This window comes from Carcharhinus amblyrhynchos, chromosome 19 (assembly GCF_965287045.1).
Source record: "Carcharhinus amblyrhynchos chromosome 19, sCarAmb.v2.hapA, whole genome shotgun sequence".
Taxonomy (NCBI): Eukaryota; Metazoa; Chordata; class Chondrichthyes; order Carcharhiniformes; family Carcharhinidae; genus Carcharhinus; species Carcharhinus amblyrhynchos.
In genome coordinates, this window is record NC_137342.1 from 43164720 (window position 1) to 43182378 (window position 17659).

General features: G+C 40.6%; 1 protein-coding gene across 3 annotated transcripts in view; it reads left to right on the forward strand.

Annotated features, from left to right (window-relative positions):
- The window catches only part of usp6nl (USP6 N-terminal like), a 200450-nt gene that overhangs the window by 153485 nt on the left and 29306 nt on the right, over positions 1-17659 (forward strand). For all 3 annotated transcript variants that reach the window (XM_080207677.1, XM_080207678.1, XM_080207679.1), the window contains exon 11: positions 15120-15214. In XM_080207677.1, the coding sequence (XP_080063803.1) occupies positions 15120-15214 (95 nt within the window). The remainder of the gene's footprint in view (positions 1-15119; positions 15215-17659) is intronic.

A 17659-nucleotide genomic window follows, 5' to 3' on the forward strand; every position in this document is an offset into this window, starting at 1 on the left:
TTTCCTGTATTCTGTTTCATCATTGTTTGAGATCTGACCCATTACGTGGTGCCATCAGCAAACTTGAAAATCAAGTCAGAGGGCCACATTGTCATAGGCATGTAAGCAGCATAGTAGTGGCCTGAGGACACAGTCTTGGTACTGGTGTTGAGGATGATCATGGAGGAATTATTGTTGTCTATCCTTACTGCTCGCGGTCTGTGGGTTAGGAAGTCTAGGACCTGGTTGCAGAGGGAGGCCACAGTGTTTGGAGACGAGATTTGTAGAAATAATGGTGTTGAAGGTTGAGCTGTAGTCAATAAATATGGAATTTTATTCCATTTGAATCTGTTGTTAATTAAAGAATCTTTGTGTCCAAGGGCAGTATATTATCAGGAAAGTTAAGCAGCTAATCATATTGACATATTCTCTGTCATGAACCAGGAAATAATAACCAGTGAATCCCTTCACATTAATTTGCTTTCTTTAAAAGTTAAAATTAAATGTTTGACATATACATGCAATTAAGATGGAAGCAAAGGTATTAATTTTTGAAATGAATTGAAAACTGAATTTTTAAATCATAATTTGACATTTAAATCTAAAATTACTCTTTCAGGGCCAATTCTGAACTTAGGATGCCATTTACAAAGGAACAGTCACTCCTCATTTAATAAGGTGTAATTTCTTCAAGGAGACTATACTTAAAACTTCAAGTTCTCGTTAGTTCAGTGATTTTTAATTGATTGCATTCTGAGGGTTCAAGAGGCACGTACCGCAACAGCACTGAATCACAGTCCGAGCTTCTGGAGGTTCATTTCAACTTCAGATATCTGGACTTGAGTTGCCTGCTTCAGTGGAGTAATAATGGCAAATATTGACCATTTTGCCATCACTACAACTGCAAAAACTGATTTTGATCAATTTTGATCAATACTGTAAGTAAAACCCTTAATTGAAAGAAAGTTAATAGATCATAGGGCTGCATTTAGCAGATGAGGGGCTTTGTTAAAGCAAGTTGATTAAAAATAATTGGGGAAAGAACTAAAGGGAATTTTCTTTTCAGGTCTAGAATGCACTACTGAAAGAATGATGGGAGCAAGTTCTATAGGAACTGCCAAAAAGCAATTGGATATGCACTTAGAGGACTAACTTGTAAAGTTATAAGGGGTAAAGCTAGGTATGGGATTAAATCGGACAGCTCTTTCCAATATATGGCTCCAGCATGATGGATCAAACAGCCTACTTCTTTGATTCTCAGATTTTAATAACATGAACAGGCAAGTTATCTAATGAAGAAAAATTGGACAGGGTGGGCTTGTATCCACTGAAGTTCAGAAATGGTGATTTGATTGAAACATAGAAGATCCTGAGAGATTTTGAGGGGTTGATGTCAAGAAGGTGTTTCCTCTCATTGGAGAATCTAGAACTAGAAATTCCTGTTTAAAAATAAGGGGTCACCCATTTAAATCAGTTTTGTTTTCTGAGGGTAGTAACTCTTTGGTGCTCCTTCCTCTAAAGGCAGAGGAAGCAGAGCCTTTTAATGCTTTCAAGGCAGAACTAGATTGATTCTTGATCAAAGGGATGAAGAGTTACCAGACGTAGACACAAGGTCATAGTTCATAGAATCATAGAACCCTACAGTGCAGAAAGAGGCCCTTTGGCCCATCAAGTCTGCACTGAACACAATCCCACCCAGGCCCTACCCCCATATCCCTACATATTATACCCACTAATTCCTATAACCTACGCATCCCTAGACACTAAGGGGCAATTTCTTGGCATGGCCAATCAACCTAACCCACACACCTTTGGACTGTGGGAGGAAACTGGAGCACATGGAGGAAACCCACGCAGACACAAGGAGAATGTGCAAACTCCACACAGTGACCCGAGCCAGAAATTGAACAACTCCAGGGTCCTGGGTTCGATCAGCCATAATGTTATTCAGTGAAAGAGCAGGTTTGAACGGAAAGTGCCGTACTCCTGCTCCTAGTTAGTATGTCTGTATTGTGGCATTAGTGTACCTTTTTAAGAATGTTTTTTAAAAATCATAGTTTCTTAGCTCACAGCATAAGTGGTTTCTTAGCTCACATCTTCAGTGATGTCATTGTTGCCAGCTTAACTGGAAATGTCCTTTTGTTGCTATTTAACTGGCTTAAATGGGGTTGTTTGTGTTTACTCTGGGATTAGTTTTTACGACCTTGCATTGTTAGTACAGTCATGTGTTGTTGGACAGATTTTTTTTCAGTTTGGAGCTACGGGTTTGAGTTTTTGTTTTAAAGGGACAGCAAGCTAAAAAGAAGTGCTTCCCCCTGTCCCCATTGTTTTGAAAATTCTCTTGGTTGGCTGAAAACAAGATCTTGGTTTCCTGAAGGGTGAAATCTTTAGTTAGGGGTGTTGGATTCTGGTATTTTGGAAGCTGTTTTGTCTTCAAACTGTTCTTTAGAAGTTTATTTATTCGTCACAAGTAAAGCTTACATTAACACTGCAATGAAGTTAGTGTGAAATTCCCCGGAGTGAATCCAGAGAATTTCAGACTTCAACCAAAGGACTCAATTTTCATTATCACGTGAGTAGTAGACTTTGGTGTATTGAACCTGTTTAAAGGGCTTTGGTTTGATTGGAACATGTCAGATATTTTTGTTAAGCATTATACATTGTGATGGTTGTATTGTTTCTTATTTGTAATAGATAAAAATTTCTTGTTAATTTTCTAACTCTGCCCTGAACCAAAGCAACTCGGGGCTCTTGCGGGATTAAAATCTATATTCCGTGATTGATTCAGTATTATTGAACACAAGGACAATGAGTGCTGAGCATATTAATGTTTTCTTTTCAGGCGTTGAGTTCAGGCTTAAATAGGGAATGCCTTGTGGAATAATGGCTCTTTTAGAGACTAAGATGTTCTTGGGGGTCGAAGAGGTCACGTAAAGTAGTTTACAAAAGGTGACTAAAACAAAGCTTTTGGAATTGGCTGAAACATTGCAGTTGACATTGCCTGATGCCGTACAGAAATGGGAGATAATTGGGGCAATAGCACAGCATTTGAAATTACCATTAACGTAGTCAGAATCATTGGAAATGGTGAGAATTCGGCTAAAAAAGAAACAGCTTGAATATGAAGAAAAATTGGAACAGTTTGAATTGCAACAAGAAAAAGAAATTAGACTGCTTGAATTGCAGGCAAGAGTAAAATTTGAACTTTGGGAACTGAACAAAGAAAGTGAACATCAGTTTAAATTGGCAATTTAAAGGAAAAGGTACAGATTGAGAATAGTCAAAGGCTTGGAGGGGATCTGTTTAAATTTGTCCAAGCATTGCCAATGCTTGATGAGCAGGATGTAGAAGCTTTTTTTCATTTCATTTGAGAAATTGGCTAAACAAATGGCCATCGACCATGTGGGTATTGCTGATTCAAAGTTCATTGATAGCGATGCAAACATTTCACTAGCTCTATCAGAGGTGGTGTCTGGGAAGTAAGATGAACTAGTGCTGGACGCTTACAGGCAACGGTTTAGAAATCTAAAAGAATGTGATCAAACTTGTATAGAATTTGAAAGGATCAGAGTAATTTTGGTAGGTGGATTAGGACTTTGAAAATCGACCAAACACATGAAGCTCTTAGAGAAATGATTATTTTGGAGGAATTTAAAAATTCACTTCCTGATGTAATGAGAACTCATGGAAGAGCAGAGGGTTAAAACTGCAAGGTTAGCAGCAGAAATGGCAGATGATTATAAATTAGTTTGTATATCAAAGTTTGGTTTCTGACATCAGTTTCAACATGCAAGGGGTAGAAACTGGGGAAAAGGGCCAGGAAATGGCAAATGGAATTTAATGTTGGCAAGTGTGAGGTGGTCCACTTTGGTAGGAAGAATGGTAGGAAGGACTATTACTTACGTGGCGAAAAACTGCAGCAGGCGACGGTGCAGAGGGACCTCGGGGTCCTTGTGCATGAGTCGCAAAAACCCAGCTTGCAGGTGCAGCAGGTGGTCAGGAAGGCAAATGGGATGCTGGCCTTCATAGCGAGGGGGATTGAATATAAAAGTAGGGAGGTCTTGCTGCAGCTGTATAGGGCATTGGTGAGGCCGCAGCTGGAGTACTGTGTGCATTTTTGGGCGCCGCACCTGCGCAAGGATATTTTGGCCCTGGAGGGAGTGCAGAGGAGGTTTACTAGGCTGATACCGGAGTTGAGGGGATTGAGCTATGAGGAGAGGCTGAATAAACTAGGCTTGTACTCGTTAGAGTTTAGAAGAATGAGGGGAGATCTCATTGAGACGTATAAGATGATGAATGGGATGGATAGGATAGAGGTGGAGAGACTCTTCCCGCTCAAAAAAGACAGTAGGACTAGGGGGCACAGCCTCAAGATAAAGGGGAGGCGGTTTAGAACGGAGTTGAGGAGGAACTTCTTCACTCAAAGGGTGGTGAATCTCTGGAATTCTCTGCCCGTTGAAGTGGTGGAGGCTGCCTCGCTAAATATTTTTAAGAAGCGGGTTGATGGGTTCTTGATAAGAGAGGGGATTAAGGGTTATGGGGAGAGGGCGGGAAAGTGGAACTGAGCCACAACAGATCAGCCATGATCTTATTGAATGGCGGGGCAGGCTCGAAGGGCTAGATGGCCTACTCCTGCTCCTATTTCTTATGTTCTTATGTTCTTATAAAGGAGGTCCTGTGGGAGATAACAAACCTGTGTACCTCTGGTTAAAAAGGGTGGAAGGGAAATTAAAAGCCTCAGATGTTATTGCTGCAATAAATTAGGTCATGTAAAATCACAATATTGGTGGTTTAAGAAAAGCACTGGGAAGGCTGACGTGGTAAAACAGGATACGTCAGTGGGGTTTGTTCAAGTGCTAAAGGAAAGCCCAGCTACAGCAAAATAGTTGCAAAAGAATGTGCAGTTCGATCCAGAGTTGATTAATAAGAAAGTGCTAGATCTCTCTAAAGAATTTACTTGTGTTGATAAAGTTTACTCGTGTACAAGGAGGAGTGGGTAAAGAAGTTAAAATTTTAAGAGATACATGAACAAGTCAGTCTTTGATAGTGAGAGATGAGGAGTTATGTAGTCAGGAAGGAGTATTGCCAGAAAAGGTGGTCATAATGTGGAAGTCAGTATGAGAAGAGTGGTGTTGGTCAGGAAGGCGAATGGGATGCTGGCTTTCATAGCGAGGGGGATTGAATATAAAAGTGGGGAGGTCTTGCTGCGGCTGTATAGGGCATTGGTGAGGCCGCAGCTGGAGTACTGTGTGCAGTTTTGGGCGCCGTACTTACCCAAGGATATTTTGGCCTTGGAGGGAGTGCAGAGGAGGTTTACTAGTCTGATGCCGGAGTTGAGGGGGTTGAGCTATGAGGAGAGGCTGAATAAATTAGGCTTGTACTCGTTAGAGTTTAGAAGAATGAGGGGAGATCTCATTGAGACGTATAAGATGATGAATGGGATGGATAGGATAGAGGTGGAGAGACTCCTCCCGCTCAGAAAGGATAGTAGGACTAGGGGGCACAGCCTCAAGATAAATGGGGGGCGGTTTAGAACGGAGTTGAGGAGGAACTTCTTCACTCAAAGGGTGGTGAATCTCTGGAATTCTCTGCCCGTTGAAGTGGTGGATGCTACCTCGCTAAATATTTTTACGACGCGGGCTGATGGGTTTTTGATAAGAGAGGGGATTAAGCGTTATGGGGAGAGGGCAGGAATGTGGAACTGAACCACAACAGATCAACCATGATCTTATTGAATGGCGGGGCAGGCTCGAAGGGCTAGATGGCCTACTCCTGCTCCTATTTCTTATGTTCTTATGTTCCATTATATAAGGTGAGATTGAAGAGTGGAGAAGTGGTCGTAGGAGTAATAGAGAAATTGTCTTGTTCAGCAATACAGTTTATCTTGGATAGCAATATAGCGAGATCGCAGGTAGGAGTAATGCATATTGTGGTTAAAAAGCCAGTGGAAAATCAAACAACTGAGTTGTTGAGGGAGGCATATCCTGGGATTTCTCCTGATTGTGCAGTAACAAGGTCATAAAGTCACAGGTTAACATAAAGAGAAGTTGGAAGTTCAGTTATCAAACAATTTTTGATGAGATGGTTAGGAAAAGAACAAGAACAGGTGGAGGATAAGATGAATATTTTTTATTTCAGGGAAGTTGGCTGAGTTACACAAAGATATAGAAATAAAACAGATATATTAGAAAGCATACACAAAAGAGGAATCTGAATGCATACCAGAATATTACCTTAAAAATTATATCTTGAGGAAATGGAGACCTTTACATATTCAGGCAGATGAAAAGTGGGCAGAGGTTCATCAAGTGATATTGCCAGTAGGGTACAGAAAGATGTGGCAAGTGGAGCTCATTTGGGAGTAAGGAAAACTCGAGCCAAAATACAAAAAAGATTTTATTGGTCTGAATTGCGTAAAGGTATAGTTAAATTTTGTCAGTCACGTCACACGTTGTCACAGGGAAACCGCAAGCGGTGATAAAACCAGCATCCTTAATACCATTCAAGCACTTGAGAAACCATTTGTTAGGGTCTTGATTGATTGCATAGAACCCCTTCCTAAAATGAAAAGTGGGAATCAATATTTAATGACTGTAATGGATGTGTCTACTTATTTTCCAGAGGCCATTCCATTACACAATATTACATCTAAAATAACTGTAAGGAGTTACTTCAGTTTTTTACTAGATATGGACTACCTGCAGGAATAGTCAGATCAAGGATCAAATTTTACCTCCGTTATTCAAGGAGGTGTAGAAATGCAGAGGGACCTGGGAGTGCAAGTGCACAAGTCTCTGAAGGTGGCAACACAGGTGGAGAAGGTTGCAAAGAAAGCTTATGGAATGCTAGCCTTTATAGGAAGGGGCATAGAGTATAAGAGCTGTCGTCTAATGCTTCAGTTGTATAGAACGTTGGTTAGACCGCATTTGGAGTACTGTGTCCAGTTCTGGTCACCTTACTACCGGAAGGTCGTGGAGACCCTGGAGAGAGTGCAGAGGAAGTTTACCAGGATGCTGCCTGGTATGGAAGGACTGGGTTATGAGGAAAGATTGGGTAAACTGGGGCTCTTCTCCTTGGAAAGACGGAGATTAAGGGGGGTTCTGATAGAGGTGTGTAAAATAATGAAGGGTATAGATAGAGTCAACAGTGGCAGGCTTTTCCCTAGATTGGAGACAACTATCACGAGAGGCCACGAGCTAAGGGTGAGGGGGGAGAAGTATAATTTGGATACTAGAGGAAGATTTTTCACACAGAGGGTCGTGGGGGTATGAAATGCGCTACCAAGTAAGGTGGTGGAGGCAGGCACACTGGACTTGTTTAAGGTTTACTTAGATAGGCACATGAGTGAAACAGGGATGGAGGGTTATAGAAGACGGTTTTAAAAAGGGTCAGAGCCTCAGGACGATACTGGAAATGTAGTACTACATGTTAATGTTTTGTCTCTTTTAATCCACAGGTGTGTCAGTCCACCTTGTTGTCTAACGAGGGGCATGCACACGGTGGGTCGTGTGTGGGCTGTTCTTGGATGTTTCGAGAGTGGCCTAGTACTTCGCGTCGTTGTGTGTGCTTAAACCTGGACCAGCAGACGGGCACCACAACAGCTCAGTGACTATCACTGCTAGCTGTGCAGATACATGGATGTGGGCCAGTGTCTGTGGGAGTTTGTGCATTCTCCTTGTGGTTGCGTGGGTTTCCTCTGGGTGCTCCGGTTTCCTCCCACACCCCAAAGATGTGCTGTTAGGCTGATTGGTGTACCAAATTGATCCTACACTATTCTCCCCTGAATCTGGCTGCAATAGGGGTACCATTCACATACACACGGGGCAAGGTAGGTGTAGGAAAATGCTTTGTTAAGATGGCAGCGCAGGTTCGTTGGGCCGAAGGGCCTGTTTCCCATGCTGGGTTGTTCTTTGTAGGTTATGGATAGCTTGGGAATAAAAGAATTTAAATCAACTGTGTATCATCCAAAATCGCAGGGAGCGTTAGAGCAGTGGCATCAAACTTTAAAGACAATGCTGAGAGCTTATTGTCAAGATTATCCAGAGCATTGGGACAAAGGAATTCCATTTGTACTCTTTGCAATTAGGGATGTACCTAATGACTCAACCAAATTCAGTCCATTTAAATTGTTTTTTGGTCATGAGGCAGGAGGACCACTTAAATTGATTAAGGAGAAATTGGTGAGTGAGCGTTCTGAGACTACATTATTGGGTGATGTATCAAATTTTAGGCAAAGGTTGAATAGAGCAGGTCAGTTGGTTAGATAACATTTAAAAGTGGCACAGCATGTGATAAAACAGAAAGCAGATAAGAAATCAAAAATTTATAATTTTGCTAGTGGGGGCAGAATTAATACTGCTACCAGTGGTAGGTGAACCTTTAAAAGCAAGGTGTAGTGGGCCTTATCAAATTGAAAGGAAATTGAGTGAGATGAATTATTTGATAAGAATGCCAGATAGAAGGAAAACTGTGTCATGTGAATATGCTTAAAAGGTATTTTGATAGGGAAGGAGAACAGAATGAGGTTATACCTCTGAAGAAGCAAATCCAGATGACTCTGAATTTAACATTTCTCAAATTAAATTGAATAGAGGACGTTATTAAAAATGGGGATAAATTACTGAGTTACCTTCCAGAGGAAAATTGAATTGACTTGAAGGCGTTATTAATATGTTATGAATAACTATGTGGGAATAAGTTGGGAAGTACTAAGATAATTGGGAGTGAGATAGTTGTAGAAAGTATTGTTCCAATTAAGCACTTTCCTTGCAAACATGTACTTTTCAAGTTGGCATAGGTTCAGGTGGAAAAGCTGATGCTTACTCAGTCTGAGGTACAGCAGCGAAAAGTCTTAATCAGTCACGCTAAACTGGTGGAGGTGGAGAAGGAAAACCAGTTAATGGACAATAATGTGAACAACGAAAGTTAGCAGGTCTGGAGACAGATACAAATCAAGTTGACTGTTTCGAAACATGTTTCTGAATTGTTCAAATTGCCTGAACGTAAATTGCAGGACCATCAAAAACAACACGTAATCTATGCCAAAGAAAGTGTGGATGAATCAATGGTCATCTCTGACCTAAGAAAGGAGATTAAGGAGTAGAAGTATTGTACTGATGTGGATCAAAGGAAAGGACAACAACGTGCAATCAAATTGTTAGCTAAAATTGTACCATCCAAAATGAACTGCTGACATAATGATTCTGTACTGAGTGCAAGGATGTGGATGCCCAGTGAAACAGCACTGTATGTACATTACAGTGGTTTTCACATCAGTGTAACTGCCAAAATGTTGTTTGGAACCATAGTCGAAATGGTTTTTGACAACAAGGAAGACAATTTGCTGTGTGTGTTAGCCAGACAGTGTATGGAAATTGATGGTGCAGATGGTACATGGATGAGAGGGGTGTGGAGGGATATGGTCCAGGTGCAGGTCAGTGGGACTAGGCAGAACAATGGATCAGTACTGCCAAGAAGGGCCAAAAGGTCTGTTTCTGAGCTATAATGTTCCTCGGTTCTAGACCGAGAGCAAAGGAGTCGAATTGCAGAGAAGGACCTGACGCCAGTGAACAAGAAAGGGGACAGAGATAAAATGACCTTTCTGAATGTCCCTGACTACACACATGCAATGTATTATCCTGCTCATCCTACTTAGTTCTCTGAGGGCATTTCCAGAACTAAGATATCATTGCAACAACAAACTGAGTTTGGATTTGGAATCAAAGCAGGATTAAGGACTGAAGGAGAACTTTGGAGAGGAAGCAGTTTGTCACAGGGATGTAAACAGGAAGAAGGAATGTTCGATTGTAAAAGACAAGGACTGAAATAGACTTTTGACTGTTGTATTTGCATGTTTTGACTTTGTGAAAATGTATGTATATTTATTGTAGAGTACTAATAATGTGAAACTGAAAGGGTTTGGAAAATGAAGCCATCTTTGAAGGTTGATGGTTTATTTTCTTCTTGTGCGACGTTCATGTACCTTTAAAAAAGTTTCTTTAAAAAGAAAGCTTGATTTCTGCAGCTCATAGCTTTCGTGATTTCTTAGCTCATAGCTTCAGTGATGTCATTGTTGCAAGCTTGACTGGAAATGTCCTTTCATAGCGATTTAAGTAGCTTAAATGGGGTTGTTTCTGTTTACTATGGGATTAGTTTTACAGTCCTGTATTGTTAGAAAGACAGTCATGTGTTTTTGGACAGTTTTTTTCATTTTCAGTTTGCAGCTACAGGTTTGAATTTTAGTTTTAGAAGGGATAGCAAGCTAAAAAGAAGTGTTTTCCCTCTCCCTATTGTTATGAAAATTTGTTGGTTAGCTGAAAACAAGATCTTGTTTTCCTGAAGGGTGAATATCTTCTGTTGTTGGGGGCTGACCAGTGTGTCTCTGGTGCTTTGGGAAGCTGTCTTGTCTTCAAACTGTCCGGAGTGAATCCGGAGAACAGCAGACTTCAACCCAAGGACTCGATTTTGATTATCACGTGAGCAAAAGACTTTGCTGTATTGAACCTGTTTAAAGGGATTTGTCCATGGCAAGTGTTTTGGTTTGATTAGAACACATCAGATACCTTTGTTAAAGGTTATACATTATAGTGGTGGTTTTTGTTTCTTGTTTGTAATTGATAAAAGTTCTTGCTAATTTTCTTACTCTACCTGTTAACTGTACTCTTAAGTAAACTTTGTTTGACAAAAGCTTCCTAGTAGGTCATTTGAATCACACCTGAAGTGGAACATTTCATGCCTATCCTTTCCAAATTCAAGAGGCAAAACATATGATCTAGAAGGGCTTCATAAAAAACCACAACAATATGTTCACATGGTGTAGCTTTTTAATCAAAAATAAATCATGGTTTGAAATTCATTTTATTTGGTTTTTTTGCACACATATGTTATGGTCAGTGCCATTGAACAGAGTAAATGCATTTATGATCTCAAGAAGAGTAAACATTTAAGCCGAGCTTAATATTTTTCATGTATGTAAAAGAACTGGGAGTTCTGAATAGCTGTTATGAAAATTCTTTGAAATAGGGGAGAATTTGTATTTTCTTGAAGTTTGTTCAAGAAATGTAATATACGGTACTCTATCCCAGGGGTCTCCAAATTATGGCCTGCAGCAGGCCGCATCCGGATCGGAGTTTGGAGACCGCTGCTCTATCCTATCAACAGACTGCCAAAATTGATGCATCCATATTTCAATGCACAATTGGAGTTTTTGCAGATCTTATGGTTCCTCAGTACAGAGGGAACAGCTTAGAACAAAGAAAAATACAGCACAGGAGCAGGCACCTCAGCCCACCAAACTTGCACTGAGTCCGTGTCCTTATTTACACCCATACTTATTGCCCTTATGCAGTTACTATCTCTCTGTTCACATCCCATTCGTGTGTTTATCAGGATATCCCTTGAACGTTGCTAATGTGCCTGCTTCCACCACCCCCATTAGCAGTGTATTGCAGGCACCAACCACTCTCTTTGCCTGCACATCATCCCTAAATTTTCTCCCCTCTCCTTGAACCTGTGCCCTCTTGTTATTGACCTCTCCACCCTGGCAAAAGGCCTTTGGCTATCCACCCTATTTATGCCTCTCATAATTTTGTAGACCTCTATCAAGTTGCCCCTCAGCCTCTGTATTTCCAGTGAAAACAATCCAAATTTATTGAACCTTTCTTCATAACTAAAATCCTCCAGATCAAATATCATTCTGGTAAACTTTCTTTGCACCTTCTCCAAAGCATCCACCTCCTCCTTGTAGTGTGGCGACCAGAACTGCGCACAATATTCCAAATGTGGCCTAACCAAAGTTCTATACAGCTGGAACATAATTTTCCAAATTTTATACTTAAAGCCTCGGTCAATGACAGCAAGCATGCTATATGCCTTCTTGACAATCTTATCTACCCATGTTGCCACTTTCAGGGATCTATGGACCTGTATACTCTGATCCCTCTTTTTGGCAATGTTCCTAAGAGCCCTGCCATTGAATATAATTCGCATCTGAATTTGATCTTCCAAAATGCATCACCTTGTTTGATGGGCTGGAGGGCCTGTTTCTGTGCTATTTTGTTCTCTGTTCTAAATGCCATCTGCCATTTCTCTGTCCAAGTCTGCAATCTGTTTATATCTTGCTGTATCCTTAAGACAATCCTTGTCACTATTTGCAACTCCATCAATTTTTGTGTTATCCGCAAACTTATTAATCAGACCGCCTATGTTTTCCTCCAGACCTGTATATATTACAAACAACAGAGGTCCCAGCACTGATCCTTGTGGGGCACCACTTGTTACTGATCTCCATTCTGAAGATCACCCTTCCACCATTACTCTCTGCCTTCTGTGACTAAGACAGTTCTGTATCCATCTAGCCAGAACATCCCGGATTTCATGATACATTACGTTTTGTACCAGCCTGCCATGAGAGACCTTGTCAAATGCCTTACTGAAGTCCATGTAGACAACATGCACTGCCTTTTCCTCATCACTCATTCTTGTCACCTCCTCAATGAACTGTCAGGTTGGCGAAACACAACTTCCTCAGCACAAAACCATACTGTCAATCACTAACAAGTCCATTTGCTTCCATTTGAATTTTTTTTAGAAGAGTCGAAAGTTACAATTATACTAATGCTTTTTAAAATGTTGTGTTAAGGTTTTTAAGCCTGCTTTTTACATTTCGCAAATACAGAGCTATGTTCACTCAATATCTCATTTTTTTGCAACTTCAGCTATTTAATTTGAACAAATGGATGCCCAAAGGCTATCAATAAATGTAAGTGTTTTTAATAAACTGTAAGGTACTCTAATTAAACCTGAATGCAGAAGGACCTGGGTGTCCTCATGCATGAATCACAAGGCTAGTGTGCAGGTACAGCATGTAATTGGAAAGGTAATAGAATGTAATTTATTGAGAGTGGAATTGATTCCAAAAGTAGGGTGGTTATTGAACGCCCGCGATAGGTATTCAGAGGCAACATTCTGGCCATGGCATTTGTGCTCCAGAACTTATCAGTGCCTCTAGCCAAGCTGTTCCAGTTCAGCTCCAATGTCGGCATCTATCTGGCAATGTGGGAAATTGCTCAGCTATGCCTCGTGCACCAAAAGCAGGACAAATCCAATCCAACCTCTTACCACATCATCCTTCTACTCTTGGCCCTCAGCAAAGTGCAGGTGTCATCAGCAGTGCTATCAAGCAGCACTTAGACAGCAATATCTGCTCACTGACACTCAACTTGGGATCTGCCAAGGCCACTCAGCTCCTGACATCGTTACAACCTTGGCCCGCACATGGACAAACAACTGAACGCTTGAGGTGGGAATGACGGCACTTGACAACAAACAGCATTTGACCAACTATACATCAAAGAGTCCTAGCAACATTGAAATCAGTAGGAATCAATGGGAAACTGTACTGGTTGGTCATACCTAGCACATAGGAAGGTGATAGTGTTTTTTGAGATCTGTCATCTTAGTCCTGGGACATGGATGCAGAAGTTTCTCAGTCCCAGGCTCAACCATATCCAGTTGTTTCATCAATGACATTCCCTCCATTGTAAAGTCAAAAGTCCTGGGACGTGGATGCAGAAGTTTCTCAGTCCCAGGCTCAACCATATCCAGTTGTTTCATCAATGACCTTCCCTCCATTGTAAAGTCAAAAGTGGAGATGTTTGCAGATTCCTTGGATACTGAAGCAGCCCATGTCCATATTTAGCAAGACTAGGACAATATCCAGGTAACATTCACGTTTTGCAAGTTCCAGGCAATGACCATCTCCAACAAGAGAGAATCCAACCACCTCTCCTTGACGTTCAATGGCATTAATATTTCTAAACCATCTCTGACCATCAATATCCTGGGGCAAGTGGAGAGAACTGACTGAAGCAACCACAAAATACTGTTACCATGAGAGCAGGTCAGAGGCTGGGAATTCTGTAGCAAGTAGCTCACCTCCTGTCTCCCTGTCCACCATGACGAGGCACAAGTCAGAAGTGTGATGAAATACTTTTCACTTGGCTGAATGTGTTAGAATGTTACCAGTGACAACTTTGTATTAGATGTAATGTGACCAGTGGTAACAAGCTAAGGGTCAGCTGACCCAGTAAACCATGGGATCAGTTACAAAATTATGTGATGATCAGCTGACTAGCTGACTCATTGTAAACAAGAACCTGTTGGGAATTGTAGGGAGTTTGATTTGGCCTAGGGTGAGGCCCCAAGTTTGGAGTTGTGAAGTTTCTTTATTAAACCTTTTCTTTGATTTATAAGTTGGAGTAAGTTTTAAATGTTTATTGTCTGCATTTCAAAAGTTCCTTCTGAAGAAACAGGATGAGTGCATCTTTAGCAACACTCAAGATGCTTGACACCATCCAGGACAAAGCATCAGAGAACATTCACATCCTCCACCACTGGTGCATAAGGTGTGTAGCATCTGTAAGATGCACTACACCAGGGGTCTCCAAACTATGGCCACGGGCCTCATCCGGATCGGACTTTGTAGACTGCTGCCCTACGGCAATGCATCAATGCTCCTCCAATAGCACCTTCCAAAACTGTGATCCTTACCACCGAGAATGACAAGGGCAGCTGATGTATGAAAACATCACCACCTGCAAGTTCCCCTCCAAGCCACACACCATCCTGACTCAAGCCAATCACCATTCCTTCCCCGTTGCAGGGTAAAAATCCTAGAATTCCTTCCCCAATAACACTGTGGATATACCAACACCACACGGACTGCAGTAGTTCAAGAGACTAGCTCGTCATTGCTTTCTCAATGGCAATTAACGATAGACAACTATTGCTGGCTGAGCTAGCAACATTGAATTTCTGTGAAATAACTTCTCGAAATCATTCAAGGCAGCTGTTTATTTTAAAATGGCGAAGAGCTCAGTGAGAAATTGAATACCTTTCAGCATGAAGCTATGTCAGCTTCCTGTAAATATTAGATAATTGATTTCTCATCAGTGTACTTGCAGCATTTTGATTTTTTTTTAGATTTCTGGCATCAGCAATATTTTGCTTTTGCCCGCCTATCTGTTTTACATTTTCACAATGTAATATATTAAAACAAATCAGGCTAAGCTGTTCTTTAAATGTTACGTAAAGCTATCTGTCTTTAATGACAAAAAATTAAATCTTTACTACTTTTTTAGGATTCTTTGTTCCTGGTTTCCCAAAATTGTTACGGTTTCAAGAACACCATGATCGGATTTTGAAGAAGTTCATGCCCAAGCTTAAACAGCATTTAGTGAGTATCTTCAGCTTTTGCAAAGTTAGCAATAATATCTTGTAAAGATGTGTTGCCTTGCATTTTCAACTTCAGTCTAACCCCATAGGGTTATATTAAATGAGCCAAGTTACAAGCTCAAATGATCGTCATAAATTGGTTGTTAATGTAGTTATTAGCATACTCCCCATCGTTCAGCAAATGCTGCCTGGTTGTCGAATTGCATTCAGCATCCAAGTGTTGTTTTGGGTTTTGCGTGCACAGGCTGGTTGACTGTATTCTGTCTATAATAACATACGTTCATATGCAGCAATTGGTTCTATACAAACAAAAGGAATATGTTCAAGTCTTGCATTTACTTCAAATTACCTGGCAGCATGGGAAGCTTAGTTTCCAGTTGCTTTCTCCATGGCAATGTCTCAGTCAATCAGAATACACTTGCCAACCAATAAGCACCCTTTTCTCCTGCAGTATGTTTGAAATTTGGCATTCTTGCATTTGTCCTGATGAGTGCAAGGTGAAAAGCTTTGGCTGTATGTCTCGCTGTTGATCAGTATGTTAATGAGATAATATTTTTTCGAAACTCTAACATTTTCTTCAAAAAATGATATTGGGACCCTGCAAAATAACGTTACCAAAAATGTTATCTATTTTGGAATGTATTGCTGTATTTTGAAATGAATTTTAAAAATTGAATGATATGTTTAAATAAAACAACCTGCAAATATGACTTTATATTTCACAATCAGTTGCATGCCATTTTGTAACTTGCACAGTAACTTTAGATTCTGTTCTGTTTCAATTTAGCCCAAACTGAAAGGCTGTATCATTTCATTTTAGCCATGTTATAATTCAGGTCAGAAACTCCATGATACTTTATGAAGTCTGCCTGGGTCACAAGTTTTACACTTTGAATTTGGTTAGGGTAAGCATGAGATGTTCCACTTGAGGTATGATTCGCACGACCCATTAGGGAGTTTTTAGCAAACAAAATTTGTTAAAGAATACAGTTAACATATAGAAAATTAGCAATAACTTTTAACAATTACCAACATGAAAAAAATTGTGGTATTATAAACCTTAACAACCAAATGAAATGTTCTAACCAAACAAACCCTCCCTATCAAAATATCCTGCCACAGGCTTAACACAGAAAGCAAGGATGCTCACATGATGCTTTTGGATTCTGCAGCTTACTTGACACACATACATAGACAAACTTGAAGTCAGAAAAGTTTCCCCAAACACCAGGGAGAGAGACAGACCACGGCATCCAGCCTGAAGTAAACCACTTTCCGACTAAAACAGCAGCTCAAATTGAAAGTGAAAGAATTCCTGTCACCTGATCTGTCAATCAATTTACCCATAACAATTCAAATAGGTACGTAAAGTCCTAGACAATGGGTTAGGCCTAGATTAAAAATAAACAAAACTCCATTCAAACCATTTAAACAGAAATAAAAGGACGTCTAAGCAGGCAGCTGGTGCCACAATAAAAAAAACTGCTTACAACCTGCACAGAACCTGATTTAGGAAAACATAATTCTTAAAAGGTATAGTAGCATCACACACACATTTCTGATATAGGAATATTTTCGTTTGAAAGTCATAGATGATACCTAAGAACAAAACATAAGAAATAGGAGCAGGAGTAGGCCATCTAGCCCTTCGAGCCTGCCCTGCCATTCAATAAGATCATGGCTGATCTGAAGTGGATCAGTTCCACTTCCCCTCTTTCTCCCCCATAATTCCCCTTAATTCCCATGTCTATCACAAATCTATTGACCCGTGACTTAAATATATTCAGCGAGGTAGCCTCCACCACTTCAATGGACAGAGAATTCCAGAGATTCACCACCCTTTGAGTGAAGAAGTTCCTCCTCAACTCTGTTCTAAACTGCCCCCCCCCCCCTCTTTTATTTTGAGGCTGTGCCCTCTAGTTCTGCTATCCTTTCTAAGCGGGAAGAATCTCTACCTCTACCCTATCTAGCCCCTTCATACCTGGGAAGAAACACATTGGAAAATGTACATTCTTCTGTGGGGTTCTTAGCTATTTTCAGATTGTTAAGTGGCATTTATACTTCTACCAATCTTGAATTAATAGCTGCAATCTGTATTCCAGCCCGATGAAAAGCACTACGAAGTAACTTGGTAGTGCTGCAGCTGCTGATTTCCTGCCCAGTGAAAAGCTGTGCCCCTCTCCTGACAGCTGAATTGTGAAGTTAGGAAGTTACCACCCACATTCTCTAAACGTTTTCATTAACTCTAAATACTGTCCACTGTGATTTTTTCCAGAGTTGGGTATGATTTCAACATTACCACAAAGCAAAAATCACTTTGCGGTGATGCTAAAGTTGACTTATAAATATAATGTTGGTTATTGCAAAATAATCTCTCATTAAACCTGAGTTCTCTCAGAACATTTTTCAGCTCTGTAGATAACTTAACTTGAATGTTCACTGTGAG